The 27735-nt window shown below is 39.1% G+C and overlaps 1 protein-coding gene across 1 annotated transcript; it reads left to right on the top strand.

Moving 5' to 3' along the window:
* The first annotated feature begins 7523 nt into the window (after nucleotides 1-7523).
* On the top strand, nucleotides 7524-24101 carry LOC145263570 (E3 ubiquitin-protein ligase TRIM45-like). Its single transcript, XM_080120416.1, has 3 exons — nucleotides 7524-7640; nucleotides 11020-11742; nucleotides 23616-24101. The coding sequence occupies exons 1-3, from the start codon at nucleotides 7524-7526 to the stop codon at nucleotides 24099-24101; spliced, it is 1326 nt and encodes a 441-aa protein (XP_079976542.1).
* The last annotated feature ends 3634 nt before the right edge of the window (nucleotides 24102-27735 follow it).

Genomic DNA, 27735 nt, shown 5'->3' with positions numbered 1-27735 from the left:
AAAACGTATTTGTAAATAAAATACAAAATAAATTTTTTTACATGTGAACAAACAAACAAAAATATTTCAAGATACAAAATTTTATTTTTTAACAACTTGCATTTTATATAGGCACCGCCAAAAATGGCCGAAAAATCAAGTTGTTTTTTAAAACGAAATCACATTTATTAAAATCCATTATTTTTGAGTAACTTTTTTTTTCCAGAAAGATAAAACCCTGAATTTTATCATATAGAAAACAGAATAATGTAAAACTTTTTCTACTATTTTTAATTAAATTTTAAATGTTAAAATTTCCCCAAAAGTTAACAATTGACATTTTTTTGTCTTGCACAAAAAACGTACATAAATATTTAAAAAAAAAAAAAAGAAAGGTTTTTGAAATAATTAATTTATTTATTTGTTGTCTAACTAAGATTTAGGATGATTTTCTATGAGAATATGCAAAAATATTATAATATAAATACCTGGATTTCAAATAATTCTACTTATTCATATAGGCAACCAGTTACTTCGCATCGATCTAGACAATGTTTACGTTTATATTCGATAAAAATCAAACTATGGAAGACCAAACAGGCCAAAAAAAACTTATTTTTCAGTGACGAAAATTTCAATGTATTATTAACGCTGAGGCTGGCCACTGAGTTTGGTTTTTAATGTGTATGTGTGTTGGGACTCAGGCTCCTCAAAATGAGGGGGGGGGGCAATTTAAAGCAGAATTAAAAATATTATTTCAGTGCGTTTGGTCCACCGTAGTCGAAAGGCGGCAAACTTTTTCAAACGGGATCAAAAAATGATACTATTTTTAACACAAAGGGCACAATATTTATCGATTTTTTTTTTGTATCGATTCTTCAAAGCATGCCCTGTTTAAGTCATGCATTATTCGGATCGCTAAAAAAAATTGTTAATTTATTTATCAAAGATTTTAAAATGGCTTTTTTCGTATAAATATTAAAAAAAAATTTTTTTTTTGTTTTGCTTAACTTAAATTAATAATTTTACTTAACATATTCACCGAATTTCACACTTCAAAACTCAAAAGCGGGATAATTAAACACAATCGAAGTTCTGATATTCAGACGTCAAAATAAGGTATGCAAACCATTTTTTTTTTTTAATCTATAATTCTGTCCCTTACAACAACACAATATGTTGTGTTCAGTTTCAGATGATTATTTTAAGCATATTTGTACCCCCTCAAAACAAGGGGGAGGGGGTTGTAAGCAAAAATATATATATAAATATCGTTTATGAAAAATAAGTACACTGTTATAAAGTTCATTCTTATCTTAATAATCGCTGAAAATTTCGTATTGATTGGATAATTACCTGATTTTTGGTAGATTTTTAAAAAGACGGTTCGTCAAAAAGTACTTACCTGCCCCCCACCCCCCCACCCCCAGTTTTGGTGGTGCCTAATATTATTGTACCTATTTACTATGCCTCCCCACAGGACAGAGTTAGACACCAGGGTCGTTTTTTAACGTGGAGAAAAGGTACAAAAATAAAAATTGTCTCAGTCGTGAAGGATTTCTCCTCCACCGAAGGAGAACAAGTAATAGAAGTGCAGCATCTGAAGAACAGATTAAAACTGCAAAAGTATTTATTTAACCTAGCAGGGACGCCCGGCATAGCCCGGTCATGAAGTACGCTTAAATATGATGTTTTTATTCTTGCAGATTTCGTATATATTATTATAGAGTTAATGTTCTATCGATTTTCATATATTATAAAGTTACGATTTAAAAAAAAAAAAAAAATACAGTCATATGACTTGGGGGCATCAGCTTGAATCGAAACCGAAACCAAAACTTTTAAATATATATATATATATATATATATATATGCATGTGTGCGTGTGTGTGTGTGTGTGTGTGTCTGTATCAGTTCTAAACTCATTTCGGTCTCAAGTTTTATAAAGAATTCTTCATAAGTTTTGGTTTCGATTATCAGAGAGGCGGTAGCACTCACTATATAGGGATGGCCCGTACACGCCTATATACGCCTACAAAACAAAACTATCCAAATCTCAACTAATATCAACTTATAAGTTTCAAAAAGCACATATTCTTACAGAGAAGCGTCTTACGAATCCAGCGAGTGTCAGAAGTCGGTTAAAATGTCAAAAGAGAGCAAAAAAAAAAAAAGGGTACAAAAATGGCCAATTGTTCTTCTTTCTTCTTTCTTCTTTCTTTTGAGACGATGTATCTTGGTGTACGAACGGTCTCTGACAACAGTTCAAGCATCAATCGACTGCTCTTTACACGGAGAAGTGCAGTGACCCATCGTTTTTTAGCTAACTCCATAATTAAATAAGATTACGTGTAATAACAAGTTTTAAACACTATATACCCAATGTAGACAGACCACTTCGAACACGGAACTTCTCTCAAAAGGGACAGCTCCAAATAATACACCGGATGCTCACAGACGTTCCAGTTTGCCAGTGGCCTATATTTCTTGGACGCTGAATATTTGAGGTGAACGGTAAGGTTTTTTCTTTAAACAGTAACCCACCAGCGTTAATGAAACCACAAAATCTTTATCTCAGTTGATCAAAATTGTTATAAGAGTAACCTATCAGCAAGTACGACGTCAAAAAACAATGTTATAAAAACAAATAATTCTTCAGATTTTGGACTGTAAAATATGTACAAAATGTCAATGCTGTGACCAGGATTCGAACCTAGGTTAGCACGGCCACAACGTGGGGTCCTAACCTCTAGACGATCACGGCTAACACTGACGTCTGTCGCTCTTGGCAGAAAGACACATGACTACTGTCAAACTATTGAAAAATAAGGAGGAAACTTGAAATTCTCATGCATGCGCAAAAATACACTATAGCAGCCATTGTTAAATGCAGCTGAATCTCTTCGCTCGCTAAGAAAAGTAGATCAGACCAGTTCTTCTAAGAACTCACCAAACGCCAAAGGAAATAAGTTAAATTAACTGCAAAAGAAACTGCAAGAAAGTCATCTTCTAAGAACTCACTGGAAGCTGACCAAAAAGAATCAAAATCCAAGCCCTAGCCACAAAAATAACTAGATATTGTGGCTACTATACACAATCTACTAATAAAAACAAGTAAGTTTTCTAAAATAAACTACAATAAATTAACCAAGTAACCTCACACTGTCACTGATTAGGACTTCATATAAAGATAACAACTACACTATTGGTGTATATACCGTTCCACACTTTAACTATTGGTGACGGGGCAGTATCTCAATTCTACGAGAGTTGTCTTGCTATAAGATAAGTGATATTATAGTAAGATACACATAAGTGTTATATATTTACATTTAATAAAAAATGCCAAAGTCAGCACGTAGTAAAAAAGCTCAGAGAAATATAGACTATGAAAAAAAAACAAAGTCAAGATATTATCTGAGCAAAAAGAATACTATCAGGAAAATGCTGAAATAATAAAAATTAAGTATCATGCAAATCCTGAGGCAAAGAAGGCTGCCTCACGTGCTGACTCAAAAGCACGGTATAACAGGGATCCCGAGGGGGAAAAAAGCTGCCTCATGCACAAACTATTATAAATATAAATATCAAAAACTGCCAAATCTTTGCCAAAACGCCAAAGAATGAACCAAGAAAAATTTAATAGTGAAGGTATGAACATTTTAGAACTTTATAATACTCTAACTGTTTTATCAGAGAGGCGGTAGCACTCTCTATGTAATATAGAACTGATGGAGGACCAAGAGGCAACTCCTAAGGCCCAAAACCCAAAGACCTAAAACCCAGCAGGAAGCGACCTGCTACTAATGGAGGCGGCAATGAGTCGCCTCCTAAAAAAGACAATACTATCATGAATGTAAGTTTAAAAATAAGACTGTAAGTAAAAATACTAATTAACAAGAATAAAAAAGCATTGGAAATGCAAAAGGATATAGGGATGGTATGCCAAAAAGTATACAAACAAGATAGCTATGAATGGCTAGGCACATGGAAATAGAATATATAGCCCTATAGCTTTTTACAACCGTAATGATGGCACGGAATGAAGATTGGAGAAAAGCTATAGGGCTATACTTTGGATGCAATTCTATTTCCATGTGCCTAGCCATTCATAGCTATCTTGTTTGTATACTTTTTGGCATACCATCCCTACATCCTTTTGCATTTCCAATGCTTTTTTATTCTTGTATATGAAGGAACTGAGTTCCTTCATATATAATCGAAACCGAAACCAAAACTTATGAAGAATTCTTTATAAAATTATTTATAAAAAATCAATTACTGGAGTGTCATTAGCTATAATCAAAATCAAAACCGAAACCAAAACTTATGAAGAATTCTTGGTAAAATTATTTATAAAAAGAATAGATGACTTGAGTTCCATCAGTTATAATCGAAACCAAAACACAAAGCAAAACGTATGAAGAATTCTTGGTAAAATTATTTATTACAAAAAATGAAAGTCCATAACAATTAACTGACTATCTCGGATGTTAACGTGACACATAAAATAAATAACACACACGCTATTCTATAAATATAAAGATAACTATTATCAAATTTGAAATTGGCTTTCAGATCTTTGCAAGGTTATCTCCCTTAGACTGGTTGAAAGTATAGTTAGAAAAGGTCCCGGTTGAGACAGAAAACGGATAGATTAAAAAAACATATTTTCATAAGTGACGCAATTAACAGTTGAAATATATTAAAATAATATATAACGGAAAAATTTGAAGTGTATAAAATTCCTCCTTTTCTTTTTCTTTTTCTTTTCTTTCTTTTCTTTTTTGTTTTCTTTAGTGTCCAAAACATTAGACGGAAAACCTTTTTTTTTAATTTTATTATTTGAATTTTAAGTTGTTCAGAAAAAAAACGAGATTTGAACGATATCTTGTAATGTATCTATATAATTCCAAATCCGGTTATAAAAAAGATGGGGTTTGTATGTGTACAGTCTGTACACATAGATTCGAAAAAGTTTCAAAAAACAAATATATAACAAATAAATGTTATCAAAGGCAAGATAAGTTACTTTTCTGCCAAACTGGATATATTTTTTGTGTTTTTATTCAATGTAACATATTTATTCAGTTCGAAAAACGTACAGTGTTTACCGATGTGATGTATTCGAAAATTCAAGATGGCGTCTCACATCCTCTTTAACGCCGTAAGTTTGGGAAAAGGTGTTACAATTAAAAAACTATACAAAATATTATTAAAAACCCGCCGAATATATGTCAACCTATGTCACGGTAACATATATAGAGCAAGTTTTTAACAGTATTTTATCCGGTTTTTTATTTATAACACCTTTTCCCAAACCTACCGTGTTAAAGAGAGAATCAGACGCCATCTTGAATGTTCCAATACATCGGTAAACACTGTATGGTTTTCGAGCTGAATAAACATGTTACATTGAATAAAAACAGGAAAAATATATTCAGTTTGGTAGAAAAGTAACTTATCTTGCCTTTGATAACATTTATTTGTTATATATTTGTTTTTTGACAACTTTTTCGAATCTATGTGTACAGTAATACAAACCCAAGAGATGAGTATCAGCTGGAGAGAACTTGACATGGTTATCTAAATGTGTCCCCTATTATCAGGTTTGAAACCGACGATGCTGATGACTTATCTCATCTAAACTTTCTCCCTCCCCCTCTCTCTCTCTCTCTCTCTCACACACACACACACGTGTGTGTGTGTGCGTATATATAACAAAAACGACAAAAAAGAGATGCATGTCGAGCAATAATTGACGAGTTTCGCGATAATTTATAATAAAGGTGAGAATATAAAAATATTTATCATCGAACCTGAAAGAGACTGGTTATGGTCAAAATAAATTATTGTCTATTTTAAGGACACGGGAAAAGAAAAGGAAAAAAATATTTACGGTAGATTTATTTTTCTGTTGATGTTTTATATAGATTGGAGCTCAGTCTAGCACCTACCATGAAAATAACGATATAGCAGAGAAAGACTAACAAGGGACAAAGAAAATTCATATACCTTTAATTTCTGTTAAATTGTAACAATATATACTAAACTTTAATAAAAATTCCCCAAATTCCAATTTATTTGAACTATTTAAAGATTTTCCATTTTACCTTGCGGTAAGTATAGTTCATGGGGGGAATATAAATTAAACACATGTGGCATAAATGTGAGTTCGACTCAATCGCTCTCTTAAAAGTCCTACTACAACTGACACATATGTAAACCGCCTCAAGAGGGGCGGGGTAGTGGCTTCAGCTTACACAATATAGAGGTGTGTTATCGTCATTATTATTTATAGACACAAACTCAAATCTTGTTTAAAATGAATTTTTCTTTTCTTGAGTCAATTCTATTTCAATTTTGAAAGCTCCTTTTCTCTCTCTGTTTACTTATTAAATATAGATTATTAAATTTTTAATAGAAACGTAGACGTTTGCCGATTTCGTTCTGGATCTGACCTTAGATCTAAAAAGAATGTATCTTGTTCGATGACAAACACGCTCAGAAGTAAATCGTTTTTAAAGAATGTACAACCGCTAGTGCGGAGAGAAGATAGTGCGTACAGTTGTTAGAGAATGGATCAAGAGAGAGAGAGAGAGAGAGAGAGAGAGAGAGAGAGAGAGAGAGAGAGAGAGAGAGGGAGGGAGGTGTGTAAATTAGATTGAGACACGTTGACTGGAAGCCAGGATCAGCTGATCGGATTGTGTGTGATCAGGTTAGCTGAATCGTGGAGATTTGATTGAGACTTAGAAGAGGACAGACGGCTATCACAGACGTCTCCTCCCCTTCACTGGGGGGGGCGCTGACGTGTGTAGAAACGAGACCAAGAGAAACTACACAAGCCAGAGATTCACTTTCCAGGTGTCTTGCAGAAGATTGAAAGTGAAATAAAAACTATAAAACAAATTCATTGTGTTGGAGTGAATGAGCCTTCATCCAAAACAGGTACCGTCTCCCCTCCAAGACACGAGATGTTCCAGATGGACCAACATCCAAGACGCAGAAGGTATGTTGAAAAATATGTGTACCATACACATACACACAACGGCATATGAACATATCATTTAATAGAAAGAACAGCTAGATGATCACACAACATTAACTCTGATTAGACAAACACACACACATAAATCCCGCTTATTAGAGATAACAACACAACACAGTGTTGGTTGGAGGATATGCAGCAGTCCTTTAAAATGGTATGCGTTGCAGATGTAGACAAATGTCAGGCAGCTCTTCTTAACAGAAGATACTCGGTCGACAAGTTTATTAAGAGTTTAATATCGAATAATGTATGGCTAACATGGGACGAATTGAAAAGATCGTTGGAAGATTTTTACGGGATTGTTGCAAATCCCAATGTGCGTATAGTTGAGTTAGCTTACGTAAAAGAATGGAAGAAATTAAGAACTGTATGCAGAGGATAGTACGTCTGAAGAAGAGTGTATGTATCAGAATTTCTGTGGAGAATGAAGTGATTAGTTAGCAAGTGCTGGGATTTTTTTTTTATAGATGGTCAAAAAGATCGAGAGGTAGAAATGATGGTGATAAAGTATGAACAGCAAGATCGAAAGGTAGCTTATCAGAAAACTTTATCCGAATTAAAGTTGAAGATCTGGCATGATGCAAGCCAGGAATATGAAGATAAGCCCATGAGGGTTTGTTCAACTGAAAGGCAGATTCAAGCTGAAGCTTTGGGTTCAATCAAACAAGGATAGGAAAAAAAGGAAAGAACAGAAGAGAAAACACGATTAGGCCATGTAAGAAAATGGTGATAGCCCTTTCGTATGACGCGTTACACGCAGAATAAGAATGTACTGTCAGTAATGAGCGAGCTAAATTCTAGTTCTATGAGGATAGCAGGTAGAGCGGATAGAGCTTTGATGGATATTGGAGTGGAGTTATCAGTCATAAGTAGCGGAAATTAAGAATCTTTTCGACAGGGACCTGAACAACAATAATGGGGTAATTTAAGGATTGCTAATGGGTCCTCAATAATGAGTAAATTCTAAACTTTTTACCAGACACTATTTCAGTAGAGCTATAAAAGATGAAGATCTCTATCCATAAATTTCTGGATACCCTAAGACAATTAAGTTTATAGATGTAGGAAGAAAGCTGAGGAAGTCATGGTTATGCTTATATTAGGGAATAGCTTATGCATTGTATGCATATTGATATGTATTGGTTTAGTGGCGAGACGAGGAATTGTTAGATGGGGAACTAATGAACGCCGTTCTATGGAAGAATATAGTTGCACGTCAATGTTGAAGAAGTCTGAGAGAATTAACACCTGATAATTTATACCCGGATCTAGAAGCGGGTAACAGCTCCATAGATGTGAGTACAGAGGATTCAGGTCAGAATAGAGAATTACACCTCACAAATATATATTAAGATTAATAAGTAAGGGTTAGGAACTATAGCTGATGCAACTAATTTTATTAAGTTATGGTTCTCATCATCCAATCTTTTTTTTTTAATCTTGGGTTCTTTCTCCTTTTGGTCAAACAATGAACGACATATGAGGCATATGGCTGTGGCTTTCTGTTTCATGCTTTAAATGGAGAATAAAATTATAAAATTACAAAGATTTCAACTTGAACAGAAGCACTCGCGGTATTGAGTGAATACCATTTACCTGATGACAGTTTTAAAAATTGAAGCGTGGTTACCGCAAATGATCGGAGGGTCGTGTATAGGGTTGTCTACCTGTATATGACCGGACATGCACAAAAATTTGGGGGCACATTTTAACAAACTCTGGAGAAGAATGAAGGCATGAACACAAATGAAAGACATATTAAGAAAAATTTTGCAGTTTACAGAATCATGCCAAACCTGAATTCGATTTAATCTTTATCGCCCACGGAAGAAAACTATGCTCTGTGTTTCATAGACTGTTACCTATTCCGGAAAAGAAATATTAAAAAAAAAAAAAAAAAATGAAAACTAGAGTCTATAAGCCATGTGACAAAGTTTGTTTTTTTTAACTTTAGGGATGGAAGTATATATTGGTAAGAAGGAATAGCAACCAAAAGATTAGGACTGGTTATACTGGTTTTATCATTTGTGCATACAATATCATTGTTAGGGATATATCCAGGTTTTAGATGCGATTTTCCAGTGTGTCATCTGGGTCTGACCATGTGATCCTAACACTAGCAGTCAGTGTTGACTTCCAGTATTTATTTAGCAGTTTTAACAGCTTATTATACCCATCTCTTGTTCTAGACCAGCCATACGTGCCTTGCTGTGTCACAGTTTGCAAGGAACTAATCCCACAGCTTCATGGGACAATATTTCTTTCAGAACATTATATGTCTATGATCAGTTTGGTGGGATGTCTCCTATTACCCCCACATTCAAAGATGACATGTGGGAAACTTCTATCCATTCTGTATACCAATCTCCATACATCATATGTTTTCATCACAAATTGAAGAAATCAGACACACTCTTCTGGAATTGCAATTCATGATTCCACAGTAGCATCCAGAGTTACCGATGAAATGTGGCCATTCCGTTGCACACTTTGCATTAGGTTTGTGTTTCGTGAATACTTACATCTAACTATGAACAAAATTGTTAAAGTCTGGTATCTGCGATCATATCATTAATACCATGACGTGTAGAGTGGGATGATGTGAATACTTCTCCACTTATAGTTTCCTAGGTATGAGTATTTTTCCTCCAGTGTTTTGACTCCTAAACTTAACACTGGTTCGGCGATGATCAATGCTATATCTTGCTTGACTCTCTTTTTGGATGCAAGGAATGAGGATTTGCAAGTGAACCATAGTTGGTGTTGTCTCTAAAACGAAGATAACGTATGTCATATGTTGCTGGGAGGTTGACATTAGGAAGTTCATAGGTAAACAGGCGGAAATCTTTAGGTAGACAGACATGTTATTTTCTACAAATATATTATTTACAACATCTCACATGACCCAACGGTGACTTTTGTGAAAATCATACACTTTATTTGTAGCTATTTACTATGCCTCCCCACGGGACAGAGTTAGACACCAGGGTCGTCTTTTATCGTGGAGAAAAGGTACAAAAATAAAAAATTGTCTCAGTCGTGAAGGACTGATCCTCCACCGAAAGAGAACAAGAAATGGAAGTGCAGCATCTGAAGAACAGATACTACACTTTGAGATATTAAATCTTTTATTCATGTTAAAAAATACAGTCAAAATCAACGATGAACAAAAAACTTAGGCACATGGCCAACTCAAAAGGGGGGATTTTGGGGGTCGTTGGTCATCCTTGTCACTCCAGAACTAGACAAAGTCAAAAGTTTCTCCCAGCTAGTATCTTCTTTCACCATAATACCGCATTCACCCTTTCATATTGGGGGACATCCTAGTAACTCCCAATTTTTAAAACATTTTTTATTGACGTGTAAAAACAAAAAAGATAACAATAAAATGGTACAATAATTCATTTTTGAGATACTACACTTTGATCTTGACCAAAAGGCCAAGTATTTGTAGCTGTTTTTTTTTTTTACTATGATTACTCATTCAGTGTTTAGTTGATGCTTGGCATTTATATAAGAAGCCTAATGTCTATACTCTGGTGTCAGTTACTACATTGATTATGTGTGTTTCAGATGGCCCTATGGTGTAGGCTTTCCAATCAAATAGGAAACTGAACATGGATAACTTGTTGAACCAAATAAGAATAGAATGAGTTCCAATTAATGTCTATATAAAATTAACTGTTTTATTCAATTCAGTTTGTGTTTGTGTGTTAACGAATTATGCAATCAACTATTGAAAACGATGTATAAAAAAAAAACTGAAAATATAGCATACAAGAAGAGAAGAACATTTTAGTGGCAGTCGATATAAAAACTGTGTGTGAATTATTCGTGTATTTTATCCATTCAACAAATTCATATAAATATGTATTTTTCTTTAATTCTCAGTTCTGTTGCATCAAGAATTATCTTTACAACTTTAGCATCTCAATATAAGCAAATCGGATCCTGAATTCTTCATAAAGAAATAATTATTCACCAAAATCAAGGCTGAAAACTTGAACGAAAGTTTTGTGTGCAACTTATGTCTTGAGCTTTATACACAACCCAAATCTCTTCCATGCCTTCACTGCTTCTGTCGTGAGTGCCTTCTCACATACATCAAATCCAGACAACCTGAAACTGCTTCGTTTTCTTCAGTCTTACATGATAACAGCTTTCCATGTCCTGTCTGCAAGAAAATGATTAAGCTTCGATGCAAACAACAACTCACTGTTGGGAGTCTTGGATCTGTCATTGATTCAAAATTTCCTGACAATTTTCATGCGGTTAGTCTGATGCAAAAACTGAACATCAAACCTTTGACGAAATATTGTGATGTGTGCATCAATGATGACATCAATGAAACAAGCAGCATTTGGTGTCAAGATTGTAACCAGGCATTGTGCCAGAAATGTGAAGATATTCATTGTTTGATGCCAATGACATCTAAACATAATTTGTCTTTATCTAGAGGAAGGAAAAGTTTCAAGTTTAGCAATTTTGAATATCCTTGCCCCAAACATGAAGATGAGCCATTAAAATCTTTCTGCGTGAATTGTGAAATATGTATATGCTACAAGTGCTATATGAATGACCACAAGACCTGTCCAAATACATTGCTATTAGAGGATGCTGTTCTTGAATATTCTTCTGAAGCTAAAATCATAACTGAGGATATCAGGAGTCAGATGAAAAGCATGGTGCTCCTCCGAGATAAGATTTCACAACAGGTAAGATTTATTTACTTATTGTTACAATAGTTTATATAGAAAGATTTTTTAAAATATATTTTTAACATTCCATATGTTGTTTGCTTAATACTCATTCTCTTTCGTATCTAAAAAAAATACTGTGTCCATAAAAAGAGGAGGGGGGGGCCCTTCCCCCAAACAGTTTCTTACTGATACAATTTCAATTTAGTCTAGTTTATGTTTCAATAAATTGTTAATTTAATTAAGATATTTTTATTAATTTTAATAATTTAATGATAATAAAATAAGTTTTGTGTATATATTTGAATAATTCAACATTTAATATTTTGACTTTATTTAATTCTTTAATTGACACTTACTGAATAATCTATAGTAAAGCTAAATAATGAACAAATGACTGATAAAATTTAAAATAAATCTATTATAGCTAAATTTATTATTTGTAATTATTAATTTACATCCAATTATATGTTTGATTTACTTTCAATTATTTACTTGCTGTATATACTTGTGTATAAGCCGAATTTCTGGGAGATGATTTTAAGGTTATTTTTTGGGTAGTCGACTTATACATAGGTAATGTTTTTGGAAATGTTAAAGAGTAACTCAGCACCCAATCATAACATAGAAAATGCCATTTTGTTTATGCACTTGGTATGTACCAGTAATATGTAGATGGTTATTTATCTCATTATTTTCGAATTTTATTTCTTTTTTCGATTTATAATTTCTGTTGATCTCAAGTAGAATCATCATGAAGTAAATTTGGGTGCTTCATAAGTGAAAATCTGGGATTTTCCGTGAAGCTATGGGCCTAGAAGTGCCAGTCGCGGTTATCGACATTGGAAAAAGTTTTTCTGACATAGCAGAGAACGGAAGATATTCTGTCCAGCGTGAACGGATCTAGTTTTTAATCAACTTTAGGGAAAAAATGAAATGCTCCCTAACCTGGCGTAAGGGACAGATGAGTGCAATGGCAGATATGGGCATTATGTTGTGAATCACTTAGGATAAGTAGAAGGTGAAAGTAAAATATACTAATAGAGCAGAGATATGCTCTCAACGTTTCTTTCGTGGGAAAAGCACTTCTCCCACGAGAACCCGCTACAAGTAGGAGACAAGGTCCTATTTCACCGTCCTCAATCAGCCACGGCCAAATCAACACACATGCAATGGATAGGAAGCTTCACTATCACCAAAACCAACAGCTTGATGTACCAAGTACAAGATGAGAGCGGCATCACAACCTGGGTACACCGGGCGCACATCCGACGAATAGCACCATGCCCGCCGCACCTGTCTATCACAAACCTCCCACCCCCACCCAGCATCACCGACGAACAGCATTCCACGAACGGCCCCACATGCAATCCGGACGAGAATCGGACGCCATCCTCACAAGCCAGCCAACCCAGGAGATTACCAGCCAGAACAACAAGAGGACAACTCCCTACACGCTTCAGAGACTTTATCATGTAAATATGATCGAGATCTGGGGGAGCATTGTTATATTCGCATATCTCTCCACATTTCCATGAATAAACCGGAAATCAGCAAGGCAATGACGGCAGCAACAATGGCGACCCTAAGACAAATCTGTTCACCGTTACAACGTAGTCAAACACAATAAATACACAGGACAATTTCAAATCCCATCTCTTTAGATACACACATCATTAAAATAACTCGCACCTTACTTCAACATAGAAAACCTCCAGAGAAAGTTGCACAGCAAAAGAAAAAACCTAAATAAAAAATCACAGACACTACCGTAAACGCAACTCAGATAGCATAAAAACGCAAATAATGATTCCACAAAACACCCCAACAATACGACACCAACTAGGTTACATTCACAACTTTCTCAGCTTTAAATCGATGTAACACATGCACACACACACCAAACAGATAATTCTCTTCAATTCATTAAAGCACAAAAAACAAACACAAATAAAAAATATGACGGCCATTTTGACGCCGGAGCCGATGTGCCTTTTACTACGTCCGCACGTGCTGTATAAATAAGCCGGCCGTCAGAGAAAAAGTCAGTCTTCCAGCAGATCGCTGGCCAGAGCAGGTCGCCTCGCTACCAGTAGAAGCGGACACAGCCGTTCCCCTCAACTTTCTAGCAGCAGCAGCAGCGGCAGCAGCAGTAGCCGTTCCCTTCAGCTCCATCCAGCAGCAGCAGCTCATCGACAGCCGTTCCCCTCAACTTTCTAGCAGCAGCAGCGGCAGCAGCAGTAGCCGTTCCCTTCAGCTCCATCCAGCAGCAGCAGCTCAGCGACAGCCGTTCCCCTCAACTTTCTAGCAGCAGCAGCGGCAGCAGCAATAGCCGTTCCCTTCAGCTCCATCCAGCAGTAGCAGCTGTCAGTTGATTAAAGGTGCCTAGTCACCATATCACCGCTTGTTCCCTTGAGGAATACCACCAGCGAACCCCGACTCATCCCAGCGACTCCTCAGCGGCAACAGCGGTGGCGATGTTCCAGTCCCGGACGTCATCCCGAGACCGTACCAGCATCTAGGCCCCTGTACCTGCCCGAACCTGATCAAGCCAGGACCCCAACCTCTCTAATCCCTATTCCGGCCTTCCTGACGCCCGGCTGACCGTTCCGGCCTTGATTGAGGATATATATACTTATTCACATTGACCCTCAATAAAGGTTTAAACCAAATTACTTCGTTTGTTCTCCTTGCTTCCATACGCTCGTGTTATTTTATAACAACTGGTGTCAGAGCGTTCAGCAAGATGAGTACAGACAGCTACGAGGGTTTCACGCGGTCGGAACTATTCACACTAATCAAAGAACAGAAGCATCTGCTATTCAACCTGAGGACAGGCTCAACACAACCATCGGAAGAGGCACTTCAGGAGATCCGAAATGACATAGATGCCATGACAACCGCCCTGAGATCAACAGCAATAACAACAGCTACGACCCCCCACACAAGCAGCGACTACAGTATGCTAATGCGCCAGCAAACAATTCGGGACGCCATGAGACAACAGAAGCCCTTCCGCCCTGGACAGGACGTAAACCAATTCATATCAGCGCTCACCAAAATATACGCAATACACATCTTACCGGAGGGAACAACATACCCAGGCCTGGAGGGCGAATTTGTCAAGGCCGCGAAAGACATGCTGGACCAGGGTATATTTCAGCAAATGCTGGATTCTGCACAAGATACATCCACCTTCAACAACCTGAAGGAGTATCTACTAACAACACACGGCAGCCAAATGACCACCTTCCAACATCTAAGCAAGGCCTGGGACTTAGAACGACATGACGGCGAAAAACTAACAGATTTTGCCGGTCGACTCGAAACCACACTCAGGGAAGCGGCCGTCCACATCAAGGCAAAACACAGAAAGGACAGAAACAATGAACTATCCGTTGACGGACTCATATCAATCATAGGCGCAATGCTTATGAGTGAAAAGGTGAAAGCATGGAACACAAACATCTACCCGCACCTCGTCAGAACAATGGACAACCACTATACGGCAACTGGTATAGCGGCTGAAGCACAGCGATACCTGGATCGCGGCATAAAATCCGATGTCATCAATTCCCAAGACTCCGCACTTCTCTCTCAAGAGCACCACTTGAGCCAAAGAAAACCTTACCATGTAACAAACATGCACACCCACTCTAGTGGACGCAAGCGCTCGAACTTGATAGACGCACACAAGAAAACCGATCAACGTCAACATCAGCAGCAAGAAGCTCGCAGGCAAACAGTAAGTTTCCCTGTATGCCAGAGATACCTCAGAGGCCTATCCTGCTTTAGGCAAAATTGCAGATACCGTCACCCACCCCGCACCCAAACACAAGCCCTTGTCGCAACAACAGGCAACAACATGCCGGAGACAGAGGACCAGGATTTTCACTTCGGTCAGGACGAGATGTGATGCCCCGCCCGACCCGCTCCAATATCAGCCATCACGTCTTCAACTTTCAAGAGCAATCTAACTATTCACCACTTGTCTACTCCACCTTTTACATTGGCGACACAAAGTTCTCAGACATCGCGATGCTCGACTCAGGATGCTCGACCTGCATCATACCAGCATCACAACTACCAGACGAAGCCAAGAAGCACATAAAACGCTCGGACGTCAAAGTGAGGGGCATCAATGGCAGCATTACCGCGCTTGGCCAACTAACATGCGACATTGTAATCGGCAACCAGAACACACCCGCATTCTGTGGCATAAACGCCCTAATAACGGCACAATCTACACCAATCCTGATCGGCCAAAACATCCTATGCCATGATACCCTCATCTCGTACACGGTCGACAACGAAAAAGCGAAAGTGGAGTTCAAACGCACACTTGCCCAAGGAGGCTCCACACACACAGCTAACATCGTACGGCAGACGTCGTCACCAAACAGTCCCACAGGCGACTCCCAGACCAAGGTCATCCAGGACTACCTAGCTATCGGACCCCATCCCGAACTCCACACCTTGGATGAAAAGCTTACATGGCTAAAACACAACACAGGACTCACACTACCAAACCATCCCAACCGTGATGAACTAGAGGCCACCACCAACCTATTAATCCGCTATGCCGACATCATCGGTACTGAGAATGGTGACAAGGGCACATTCATCCGTCCCATTCGGATACCAACCAACGGCCAATCACGCAGCCAAAAACAACATCCGATTGCTCAAGCCCTGGAAGAGGAGATCAATGCCGAGATTGGCCGCATGGCAAGCAAAGGCATCATTGAAGCCTGCAGCGACCCCAAAGGTTTCAACAGTCCAGTATTCGCCGTACATAAGAAAAATGGGTCAATTCGCGTTGTTGCAAACTTTAAAAGAACGCTAAACAAAGTGCTAGTCGACCTGGACCCCTACCCAATACCCAGGATGGATCACCTGCTCAACAAAATCGGCAAGGGCAACAGGTATTTTGCATCCCTTGATCTGCGTAGTGGATATTGGCAGATTGAAATAGATGAGCAGGACCGGCACAAAACAGCCTTCACATGGAAGGACAAATGCTACCAGTACACACGCCTGGCCTTTGGTCTCACTTCGGCCGGACAAATCTTTTCCCGTTGTGTAGCAGAGGCCTTAGCCACGGTCACATCACGCAGCAACATATCATCTTACATCGACGACAACCTGGTGCATGCTAAGACATTCAAGGAGTACATCATCGCGCTAGAACAACTGTTCATGGCCCTCCAAAAGTTTGGACTTAAGCTGAACCCAGACAAATGCTCCTTCCTCGCACCTGAGGCCAAATTTCTCGGCCTCATAATAAACAGCGAAGGGTTCAAGGCCGACCCCGAATATGTTCGTGCCATAGGAGAAATGAAACCCCCAACCTCAAGAAAGGAACTCCAAAGTCTCATCGGCCGCCTGGTTTGGATCAGACAATTCCTTGAGACGCGCCTTCATGAACAGATCAGATCAAGCATGTTTTCAAAACTCATGGCTCCTATACACGAGCTCAACAAGGTCAACAAGCCATTCCACTGGACCGAGAATGCAGACAGAGCATTCAGGAAGATCAAGGACCGATTATCCTCCCCGCCGGTTATCTCATTTCCAGACTTCTCCATGCCCTTCACGCTCACTACTGATGCCAGTGATGTCGCATGCGGAGCAATCCTGATGCAAGAGTCCAGCAACGGGAAGAAGAACATTGTCGGAGTCGCGTCCCACTCCTTCAATACAACAGAGCAAAACTGGTCCACAACGGAACGCGAGGCATATGCAGTGAAGTGGACGATACTGAAATTTGACTACTTTCTACGTAACCGTCCCTTCGTGGTGTTCACTGACCACAGATCTCTGACATACCTTGACCAACGAGAATTCAACAATGCAAAAATACGAAGATGGCAGGACGAGATATCGTGCTACAAATTCGTATTAGAATATGTGGAGGGCGAATCTAACGTTTGGGCTGATATGCTCAGCAGAGGCTGTGGACAGAAGAAGATCAAGACTCCCAGCGACCCCAATCCAGCAGGAAGGACATTCATACTGGATGGCTCAAGCTTATGCATCTACGTCCCATCATGGTGCATCAATGACATCAACAGTCTGAAACTTATTCCCAAGACGCACACACCACGGAACGCCCACACGCAAAGACGCATCAGCGACACATTTTTCGCATACCACACCTACTCCTCCATTCCTGCTGTACAAATCTGTGAACACCTGGATATTGCAACCGAACAACAGAAGGATGAGACCCTGGCCGGAATCATACACGCACTCCAAACATCATACCCGGACGGCCCACAAATTGACCCCGATGACCACCGAGCTAAGTTATTCAAGAGAAAGCTACATCAATTCTTCTTAGAACCAGGAACCAGGAACCACGGTCCTAATGATAAAAGACCACAAACATTCCCCTAGGCTGGTCGTACCATACAAGCTCAGACCCAAATACCTGCATCAAGCACACGACGCCAACAACCACTCAGGCATAACACGGATGCAGGAACTCCTCTCCAGTTACTGGTGGGAGTCCAAGAACAACGACATCAAGACTTATGCTGATTCCTGCATCACATGTGCAAAATGCAAGGGAAATTATGGCAGACGCACCCGCTGGCCTATGGGCCACTGCAAGTGGGGTAAGAGACCATTTGAACTCGTCTTTGTTGACTTTGTCACAATGCCCAACTCAAAGGGGAAAAGATATATACTTACAATACTGGACAGCTTCAGCCGGCATCTCACAGCTATACCATGTGCAAGAGACCGTGCCATCGACGCCGCCCGTGGTCTATACCAGTTCTTCCTCCGACACAGAGAAATCCCACGCATAGTGTCCTCCGACCGAGGCACACACTTCACAGGGGAAGTTTATCGATAGTTCTGCGAACAAATGGCCATCACCCACAAAGCTCAGGAAACATAGAGAGACAACATCGGACAATGAAGAACGCCATCTACATGCTGTGTGAAGACAGGAATTGCGAGTGGACAGATGTTCTCGAATCTGTTGTGTCTTCCATGAACGCCACAATCAACAAGGCCACCGGTGTCTCCCCGCATTTCACAGTCACGGGTCGCCACCCTAGCATCAGCTTGCCAACACCCCACAGAAAGGAAGCCAGGAGCGATGACCCAGGTGCATATGGCATGCAAATCAACGCCCTGCTAAGACAGGTTCATCACCGTGTCGCCCTGGCCAATGATGAAGCAGATCATAAAATGGAGAACCGCGAAAAGCACTTCTCCCACGAGAACCCGCTACAAGTAGGAGACAAGGTCCTACTTCACCGTCCTCAATCAGCCACGGCCAAATCAACACACATGCAATGGATAGGAAGCTTCACTATCACCAAAACCAACAGCTTGATGTACCAAGTACAAGATGAGAGCGGCATCACAACCTGGGTACACCGGGCACACATCCGACGAATAGCACCATGCCCGCCGCACCTGTCTATCACAAACCTCCCACCCCCACCCAGCATCACCGATGAACAGCATTCCACGAACGGCCCCACATGCAATCCGGACGAGAATCGGACGCCATCCTCACAAGCCAGCCAACCCAGGAGATTACTAGCCAGAACAACAAGAGGACAACTCCCTACACGCTTCAGAGACTTTATCATGTAAATATGATCGAGATCTGGGGGAGCATTGTTATATTCGCATATCTCTCCACATTTCCATGAATAAACCGGAAATCAGCAAGGCAATGACGGCAGCAACAATGGCGACCCTAAGACAAATCTGTTCGCCGTTACAACGTAGTCAAACACAATAAATACACAGGACAATTTCAAATCCCATCTCTTTAGATACACATATCATTAAAATAACTCGCACCTTACTTCAACATAGAAAACCTCCAGAGAAAGTTGCACAGCAAAAGAAAAAACCTAAATAAAAAATCACAGACACTACCGTAAACGCAACTCAGATAGCATAAAAACGCAAATAATGATTCCACAAAACACCCCAACAATACAACACCAACTAGGTTACATTCACAACTTTCTCAGCTTTAAATCGATGTAACACATGCACACACACACCAAACAGATAATTCTCTACAATTCATTAAAGCACAAAAAACAAACACAAATAAAAAATACGACGGCCATTTTGACGCCGGAGCCGATGTGCCTTTTACTACGTCCGCACGTGCTGTATAAATAAGCCGGCCGTCAGAGAAAAAGTCAGTCTTCCAGCAGATCGCTGGCCAGAGCAGGTCGCCTCGCTACCAGTAGAAGCGGACACAGCCGTTCCCCTCAACTTTCTAGCAGCAGCAGCAGCAGTAGCCGTTCCCTTCAGCTCCATCCAGCAGCAGCAGCTCATCGACAGCCGTTCCCCTCAACTTTCTAGCAGCAGCAGCGGCAGCAGCAGTAGCCGTTCCCTTCAGCTCCATCCATCAGCCCTAGCGGCAGCAGCGGCAGCAGCGGCAGCAGTGGCAGCAGCAGTAGCCGTTCCCTTCAGCTCCATCCATCAGCAGCAGCTCAGCGACAGCCGTTCCCTTCTAGCAGCATCAGCGGCAGCAGCAATAGCCGTTCCCTTCAGCTCCATCCAGCAGTAGCAGCAGCGACAGCCGTTCTCCTCAACTTTCTAGCAGCAGCAGCGGCAGTAGCAATAGCCGTTCCCTTCAGCTCCATCCAGCAGTAGCAGCGGCAGCTCAGCGACAGCAGTTGATTCAAAGTGCCTAGTCACCATATCACCGCTTGTTCCCTTGAGGAATACCACCAGCGAACCCCGACTCATCCCAGCGACTCCTCAGCGGCAACAGCGGTGGCGATGTTCCAGTCCCGGACGTCATCCCTAGACCGTACCAGCATCTAGGCCCCTGTACCTGCCCGAACCTGATCAGGCCAGGATCCCAACCTCTCTAATCCCTATTCCGGCCTTCCTGACGCCCGGCTGACCGTTCCGGCCTTGATTGAGGATATATATACTTATTCACATTGACCCTCAATAAAGGTTTAAACCAAATTACTTCGTTTGTTCTCCTTGCTTCCATACGCTCGTGTTATTTTATAACATAGGTTTTGAACTCTGTTAAGACAGGATAGGGTGCTTTGCATAACTCCTGCCCAAATGTTGCAATGTTATTCCATTTTAGGATGTATTTGACTCTTATAAAAATAGAGGATTGCCTCAGGGTTGAAATACTTTCTGGAGTTGTAAAATGACACAAGTTTTCCAGCAATTTTGGCAACATATTTGGTGTAAGTCTTCCATTTCAGGTCAGGAGTGAAGATCAGACCCAGAAGCTTGTCAAAGCATGGAGCGTTGTTTTGATATGAAATGGAAAACACCATCAAGAATTGAATTCTACATCTACTTTTTGCTGATAATTATGCAGAATGTAGAAACTATGCATAAAATTAATTAAATGTCATAATTAAATGAAACCAATCATTTAATATAAAAAAACCCAAAGAAATGAATAATTAAATTAACGCTCGTTTTTAAATAAATATGCAAATTAGTTGAACTTCATGTAATCGTTCGCATATCTAGGACCGAGAAATTTAAGACGTTTAATTTAATAATTTTTAAATAGAAAACGTAGGCTTTTAATATCAATGTCAAAGTGAGAAAAAAAAAAACCAACTTTATATATATATAAATAATAAAATCTAAGAATATCTTGTTTTGATATGAAATGGATATGGCCAAGAGGGGAAAAGAATGTTTGTTTGTGAAAAGATAGGAGCTTAGGCTTTGGATACATTAAAATTAACAACCTATGTTTTATATCATTACACCAAAATGCTCAAACTCAGAAGAGAGAGGCTCAAAGAGATTTTGGTTGTTGTTGACATTTGAAGTATTGCCATAGATGGTAGTCTCATTTGCATATATGTCGATGAATGAACTTAGATTGTGATTTGGGAGATCATTGATTAAAATAACGAAGGGAGTTGAGCCCGAGAGGCACGCCAGTGTTAATATATTAAAATAACGAAGGGAGTTGAGTCCGAGAGGCACGCCAGTGTTAATATATTAAAATAACGAAGGGAGTTGAGTCCGAGAGGCACGCCAGTGTTAATATATTAAAATAACGAAGGGAGTTGAGTCCGAGAGGCACGCCAGTGTTAATATATTAAAATAACGAAGGGAGTTGAGCCCGAGAGGCACGCCAGTGTTAATATATTAAAATAACGAAGGGAGTTGAGTCCGAGAGGCACGCCAGTGTTAATATATTAAAATAACGAAGGGAGTTGAGTCCGAGAGGCACGCCAGTGTTAATATATTAAAATAACGAAGGGAGTTGAGCCCGAGAGGCACGCCAGTGTTAATATATTAAAATAACGAAGGGAGTTGAGTCCGAGAGGCACGCCAGTGTTAATATATTAAAATAACGAAGGGAGTTGAGCCCGAGAGGCACGCCAGTGTTAATATATTAAAATAACGAAGGGAGTTGAGCCCTTGAGGCGCGCCAGTGTTGATATTTTAAGCTTTAGTTTTCTGTCTATCGATGATTACTCATCTATCAAAGAGAAAAGAGTTGATGGTTGAGAAGATAATTTCAGATATTCAATAGCTGGAAATCTTATGAAGTAAATCTTTATTTTAAACCCTATCAAATACCTTTGATATGTAAAAAGTTATTGCTCTTGATAGGAAACCCCAGTTGATAGATTCATATAACCTATGTGAAATTACAATCAGTACATCAGTTTTAGATCTCACAGGACAGAAACAGGAACTATACAGCTTGTTACTGAGTAGGTTGTTTTTGTTGAGGTGGTCGAGAATTTCTCTATTTAACATAAATTCAAGCAACTTACTCATGACACACAGAAGACTAATTGATCTATATTGAAATGCAAAAGGCCGATATCTAGTATTTTTAAATGTTGGGTAGACTAATGAAGTTTTCCAAGATGTTAGGAAGCATTTCTCCTTTAGGCATCAATTGAACAGCTTTGCAAGAATGGTTGCTACTCCCTGTTGTAACTTTTTTAGTACTATGACTGGAATATTGGCAGGACCAGTTGCTTTGCTGCCATCTCTTAAGAGTTAATACTTTTTAGTTTTTTATCCATAATCAATAATTTACGTGACTCACATATGATAATGCACAAGATAATCATATGTAGTTTTTGCTTTAGAGGAGAGGGCTGCACCGTAGCTCTTCAGGCTTTGGGCCAGTACACGTGTCCTGCTAGTTACATATATACTTAGAACACAAAAGATTTTAATAGAGTGTCTATTGGTACGGAAAAATAAAGAAAGTTCTTATATGATGTGAAAGCAATACTTCATGATGAAGAAATTGAGACACTGAATAAACCAGTCATTAAGTTGAAGAGACCTTATAAAGTTAAAAAGAAGTTTATTTTCAAGAGAAAGGTGTGGAGTTTGGAAGTTGAGTTTAGGGACCAAATGATTGAGCATACGGTGATTAGATCAACTTCAAGAGGTACAAAAAAACAGTGAAAAAACCAAGTATTTTGAACAGTGATAAACATGAAGTATTTTGGATATTTATTCAGATGGCAATAACAAATATGGATATTGATGGAATGAATTGAAGAGTGTATCACTGTCAATTAAAAGAAAGAGCTTCTCAATGAAGGTTAAAGAGATGGAGAGAAATGATATGAGAATGAAAGGATGCATGTGTAATGTGAGTTTTGAAGACATGATTTTATCTGATGCGACACAGTATATGAAGATGTATGCAGAACAGGAGACTTTGTTGGTTTGGTCATACTTAAGGAATGGATAAACGTTCATATTTAGTAGAATAGTTGAAGTAGCAGGGACATTTGAGAGAGGAAGGCTAAGGAAAACATACAGAAGAATGGATTTGAAAGTTAGTTTCTAAAAAGCTGTCTAACACATGTGAGTATTCAAGCTAATTTATAATCTAATTTTTATTATTTTATTTTTTCCTGATTTAGAGGAAGTCTGCCTATGATAACCACAGTAAAGTTGTCTCAGAGATCAAGAATATGACAAACCGTCTTATTAAAGCACCCCAGAACAATGAGACAGTGCTTTTTGAAGGACTTAACAAATTTCATAATAATGTAGACCACAAGATGGAAACATTGGAAAACGAGATTAACGACTTGTTGTCAACACTGTCAGAAACATATAGAGTATTTGACAATTCCTTCCAGGGCAAAAACCAACCACAGTTTATGAACTTAGTCACAGCAATCCGGAAAGAGATGCCTAAAAATGATAATGAGGTTGAAAATATCAATCTTTGGATGAACCAGAAAAAGCAAACTTTTCGATTGGACATGAATGCCAAAATGCACGAGTGCTTGAACCTGCTAGGATGCCTTCCCTTGGGAACCGTGACTCTTGAAACGGACACATTTTCCGCGGTTGAAAGACAAAGTGAGTTGACAGTGAAATACAGCCTACGTAAAGCATAATCATCAACTTCCATAGATCCAGTAAAGAGTGTGGATTCGGCTGCTGAAATGAACATTATAAAAAATCTATTGTTAAAATGGGGAAGTTTCTGTCGCAAAGCTCCAACTCATGTACAAAAGTTGACCAGTTCTGTTAGCCAGGGCAAGAAAGAATCACTTATACCAGACGATGTCTTTCTTCAGGCGATGCCCTTATTATACTCTGGAAGAGTAGAACTTTAAAGCGCTTTGCATGATTACAGCACACGTTTCCCTTTATTATATCTCGATCTTGTTCAACAATTTAAACTTTTATCTCCTGCTATTTGATCGAATGTTTCCGATTCACATTTTACCATATTTTATTATACAATTATTATACGTCTGAGCTGCAATCTCTGGTCCCCCCCCCTCGCCAATCTTTCATGATAAACACCCGTCTAGCTGAAACCACTGTCAAAGATTTTCCCCACTCCTTATCTGTGCCAAAATCAAAATGTAGATTCCATGAACAAAGCTTCTTTCTTAGAAGTGCACGACTGTGGAACTCTGTTCAGTTTGCCTGTTTCCCACCTGACTACAACCTGGATGTCTTCAAGTCCAATATAAACAAATTCCTGATGAATCTACCCCTTAAGTAAGACACTTTATCGAATCTCCAATACTGTACACGCAATAACCCTTACCCCCGAGTGGCTTCCGGGCCTTGATAAGTGTTGACTACCTTGTAAAAAAAAAAAAAAATACAACTACAGGGAACCTCCAGCTGCTTTACTTGCTAACAAGGATTTATTATTATTACTATGAGGAGAAATACTTCTTTTTTCATTAAGAAAACAAATCAATTTTCAAAAATAAACACAATGTAATTTTATACAATGTACTTTTCTTTCTGTTTTTCATTTTAAAGATGGATCTACACTAGAAAATTGTAGAACGCTCGTATTTTTATTAGGTGTTAAACACAAAAAATTGTCAGGAGATGAGGTACATAGTTTCCCCACAATATGTGTGTGTGTGTGTGTGTGTGTTTGTGTGTGTGTGTTTGCATGTGTGTTTGTGTGTGTGTGTGTGTGTTTGTGTGTGTGTGTGTTTGTGTGTGTATGTGTGTTTGTGTGTGTGTGTGTGTGTTTGTGTGTGTGTTTGTGTGTGTGTGTTTGTGTGTGTGTGTTTGTGTGTGTTTTTGTGTGTTTGTGTGTGTGTTTGTGTGTGTGTGTTTGTGTGTGTTTTTGTGTGTTTGTGTGTGTTTGTGTGTGTGTGTGTATGTGTGTTTGTGTGTGTATGTGTGTTTGTGTGTGTGTTTGTGTTTGTGTGTGTGTTTGTGTGTGTGTTTGTTTGTGTGTTTGTGTGTGTGTGTGTTTGTGTGTGTGTGTGTGTTTGTGTGTGTGTGTTTGTATGTTTGTATGTGTGTGTGTTTGTGTGTGTGTGTTTGTGTGTGTGTGTGTGTGTGTGTGTAACAACATGATATAATCCGATTTCACACAATAACATTTTATTTACAAACAATCGTTCTTGCCCATTTTGTAAATACATATATTTATAGTAAACAAAATTTACCTTTATTACCTCTTGTCTCACAGAATTTACTTTTCCTTTTGTTGTGACCATTTCTAGATGTCTATAGTCTGAACCACTATCACTATTATATTTTTTTTGTTTGTTTCACCTGTATGGATGATCTTTTTTTCACGAATCTGCGTTTAATATCAAAATGATTCTTCCCCTGTGACAGTAGTCACGGAAACAAGCATCCAAGAGCGACGTCGTATTGCCACACTGAAACTCGAAACCCGAAATTAAGACGCGGTCGAATTTGAACATATAAAAAGCCGGCATTTCTTTTGAAGAGATGTTTACTCGGAAACATTTATACTTACGGTTAATTCGCCTGTCAGTGAGAAAAGAAATGACATATTTTTTTACGAAAGTCAAAACGGAATGAGAAAAAGGATTGTCATGTGTGTGTGTGTGTGCTGAGAACGTTGCAAACTAAAGAAGGAAAAACTATTTTTTATTATTTTTGCATGAACAGGCAACAGTATTCGGCAGTTTAAAACTTTAATTTCAACACTTCGTTCCCATTACATTTGAAACATGTCTTCCCAAATGCAGGACATAAGTTTTATTTGGTTTATGTTACAACGCACATACACTCTCTTTGACTTTGTGCCGATAGTCTTCTCTTAGGTTTAAAATCAACCATGTTCACTTCCTCGGGTCCTAGAATTTTGGACTGCAGCAGCGTAGCTTTTCTGACAGCTTACATATGTCTATGCATATTGATATATCCTGCGGTGGGTGGCCGTAATAAAAGGATATTCAAGAAAGGTATTCCACAAGGAAAATAAATGAATAAAGAGGTTCTGAAGTAATAAAGAAATAGAGAAGTTTATTGAGAATATTTACAGAGACAGCATGTTACGTTTTTAAGTGTTCCCGCCCAAGGAAGGCTCTCCCAACCGGTGACCGGTGATTATGTTCTTTCGATAAAAAGTTCCGGCGGTGAATTGCCCATCTCGCCATAACACCTCCCCCTAAGACAATTTCTCCCAAGAGAATTTAGCTTAATATCGTTTGCTTTTTGGCTTGGGGCTCAGCCGGTTAACTTTTCTTTTCACCCTTGTACTTTTTCTCCTCAATATCGTTTGAGTGGGTGGAGTTGGTGGAGAAGCTGGAACTCTCAAATCTGGAGTAAGTTCTATTATGGGTTGGGGAATATTAAAAAAATCATACAAAACCTCTAGGGGCAGGTCATTTTCTTCTGCCTGTTTGTAGTCATCAGTGTGTCGAGGTCTTAGCTGATTTATATGCCTGCGACAGTCGAATTTATTACTTCTTACAGAATATAGCATGTGTCCAATTCTTTTCATGATAATCCCCTCCTCCCAAAAAATTTTTACACTCCTGTAATTCAGGAAGAATATTCTGTCACCAGGTTTGTAAAACGTTGTTGGAAAATTTTCTTTTGTTGTTGTTACTCTGAAAATTCTGTCAAATACAGATCTGATTTTCCGTGCAAACATCAGTTCGGCTGGTGACGAACCAGTATCAGTGTTTGGGTTCGGAGTTACTCTGTACACCGATAAAAATTGTTCAAGACTCTTCTCGTCAGTGTCCATGCCTTGGTTTTTCTTCAAGGCTCTTTTGAATGTATCGACGAACCTCTCTGCTAGGCCATTTGACCTTGGGTGGTAGATGTGCAATGGCTAGAGCCTTGCAGAATTCTTCAAATTCTTTGCTGGTAAATTGGGTGCTGTTGTCGCTGACAATAGTTTTAGGCACTCCAAAACGACTGACGAGAACTCTTAGTGCATCTATTGTACTCATCGAAGTAGGGTGTTTGTATTTAAACACTTCTGGCCATTTTGTGAAACTGTCGACGACCACTAAGAAATAATGTCCATTTAAAGGACCTGCATAACTGATATGTAACCGAGTCCACGGTGTATCAGTCTTTGGCCACGGTTGTATCTGCACAGGTGGTCCCTTTGCTGCTAGCTGACACCCTTGACACTCTCTTACGAGTTTTTCAATGTCCTGGTCCATCCTAGGCCAATACGTATATCCACGCATTAAAGCTTTCATTCTCGACATGCCTAGATGACCACGATGAAATTCTTTTTAAATTCTTCTCTGAAGCGTAGTCGGTATGACG

The sequence above is a fragment of the Euprymna scolopes genome, chromosome 39 (genome assembly GCF_053919585.1).
Source record: "Euprymna scolopes isolate OS-2025 chromosome 39, ASM5391958v1, whole genome shotgun sequence".
Classification (NCBI taxonomy): Eukaryota; Metazoa; Mollusca; class Cephalopoda; order Sepiida; family Sepiolidae; genus Euprymna; species Euprymna scolopes.
This window is presented reverse-complemented; position numbering and strand designations above follow the sequence as displayed.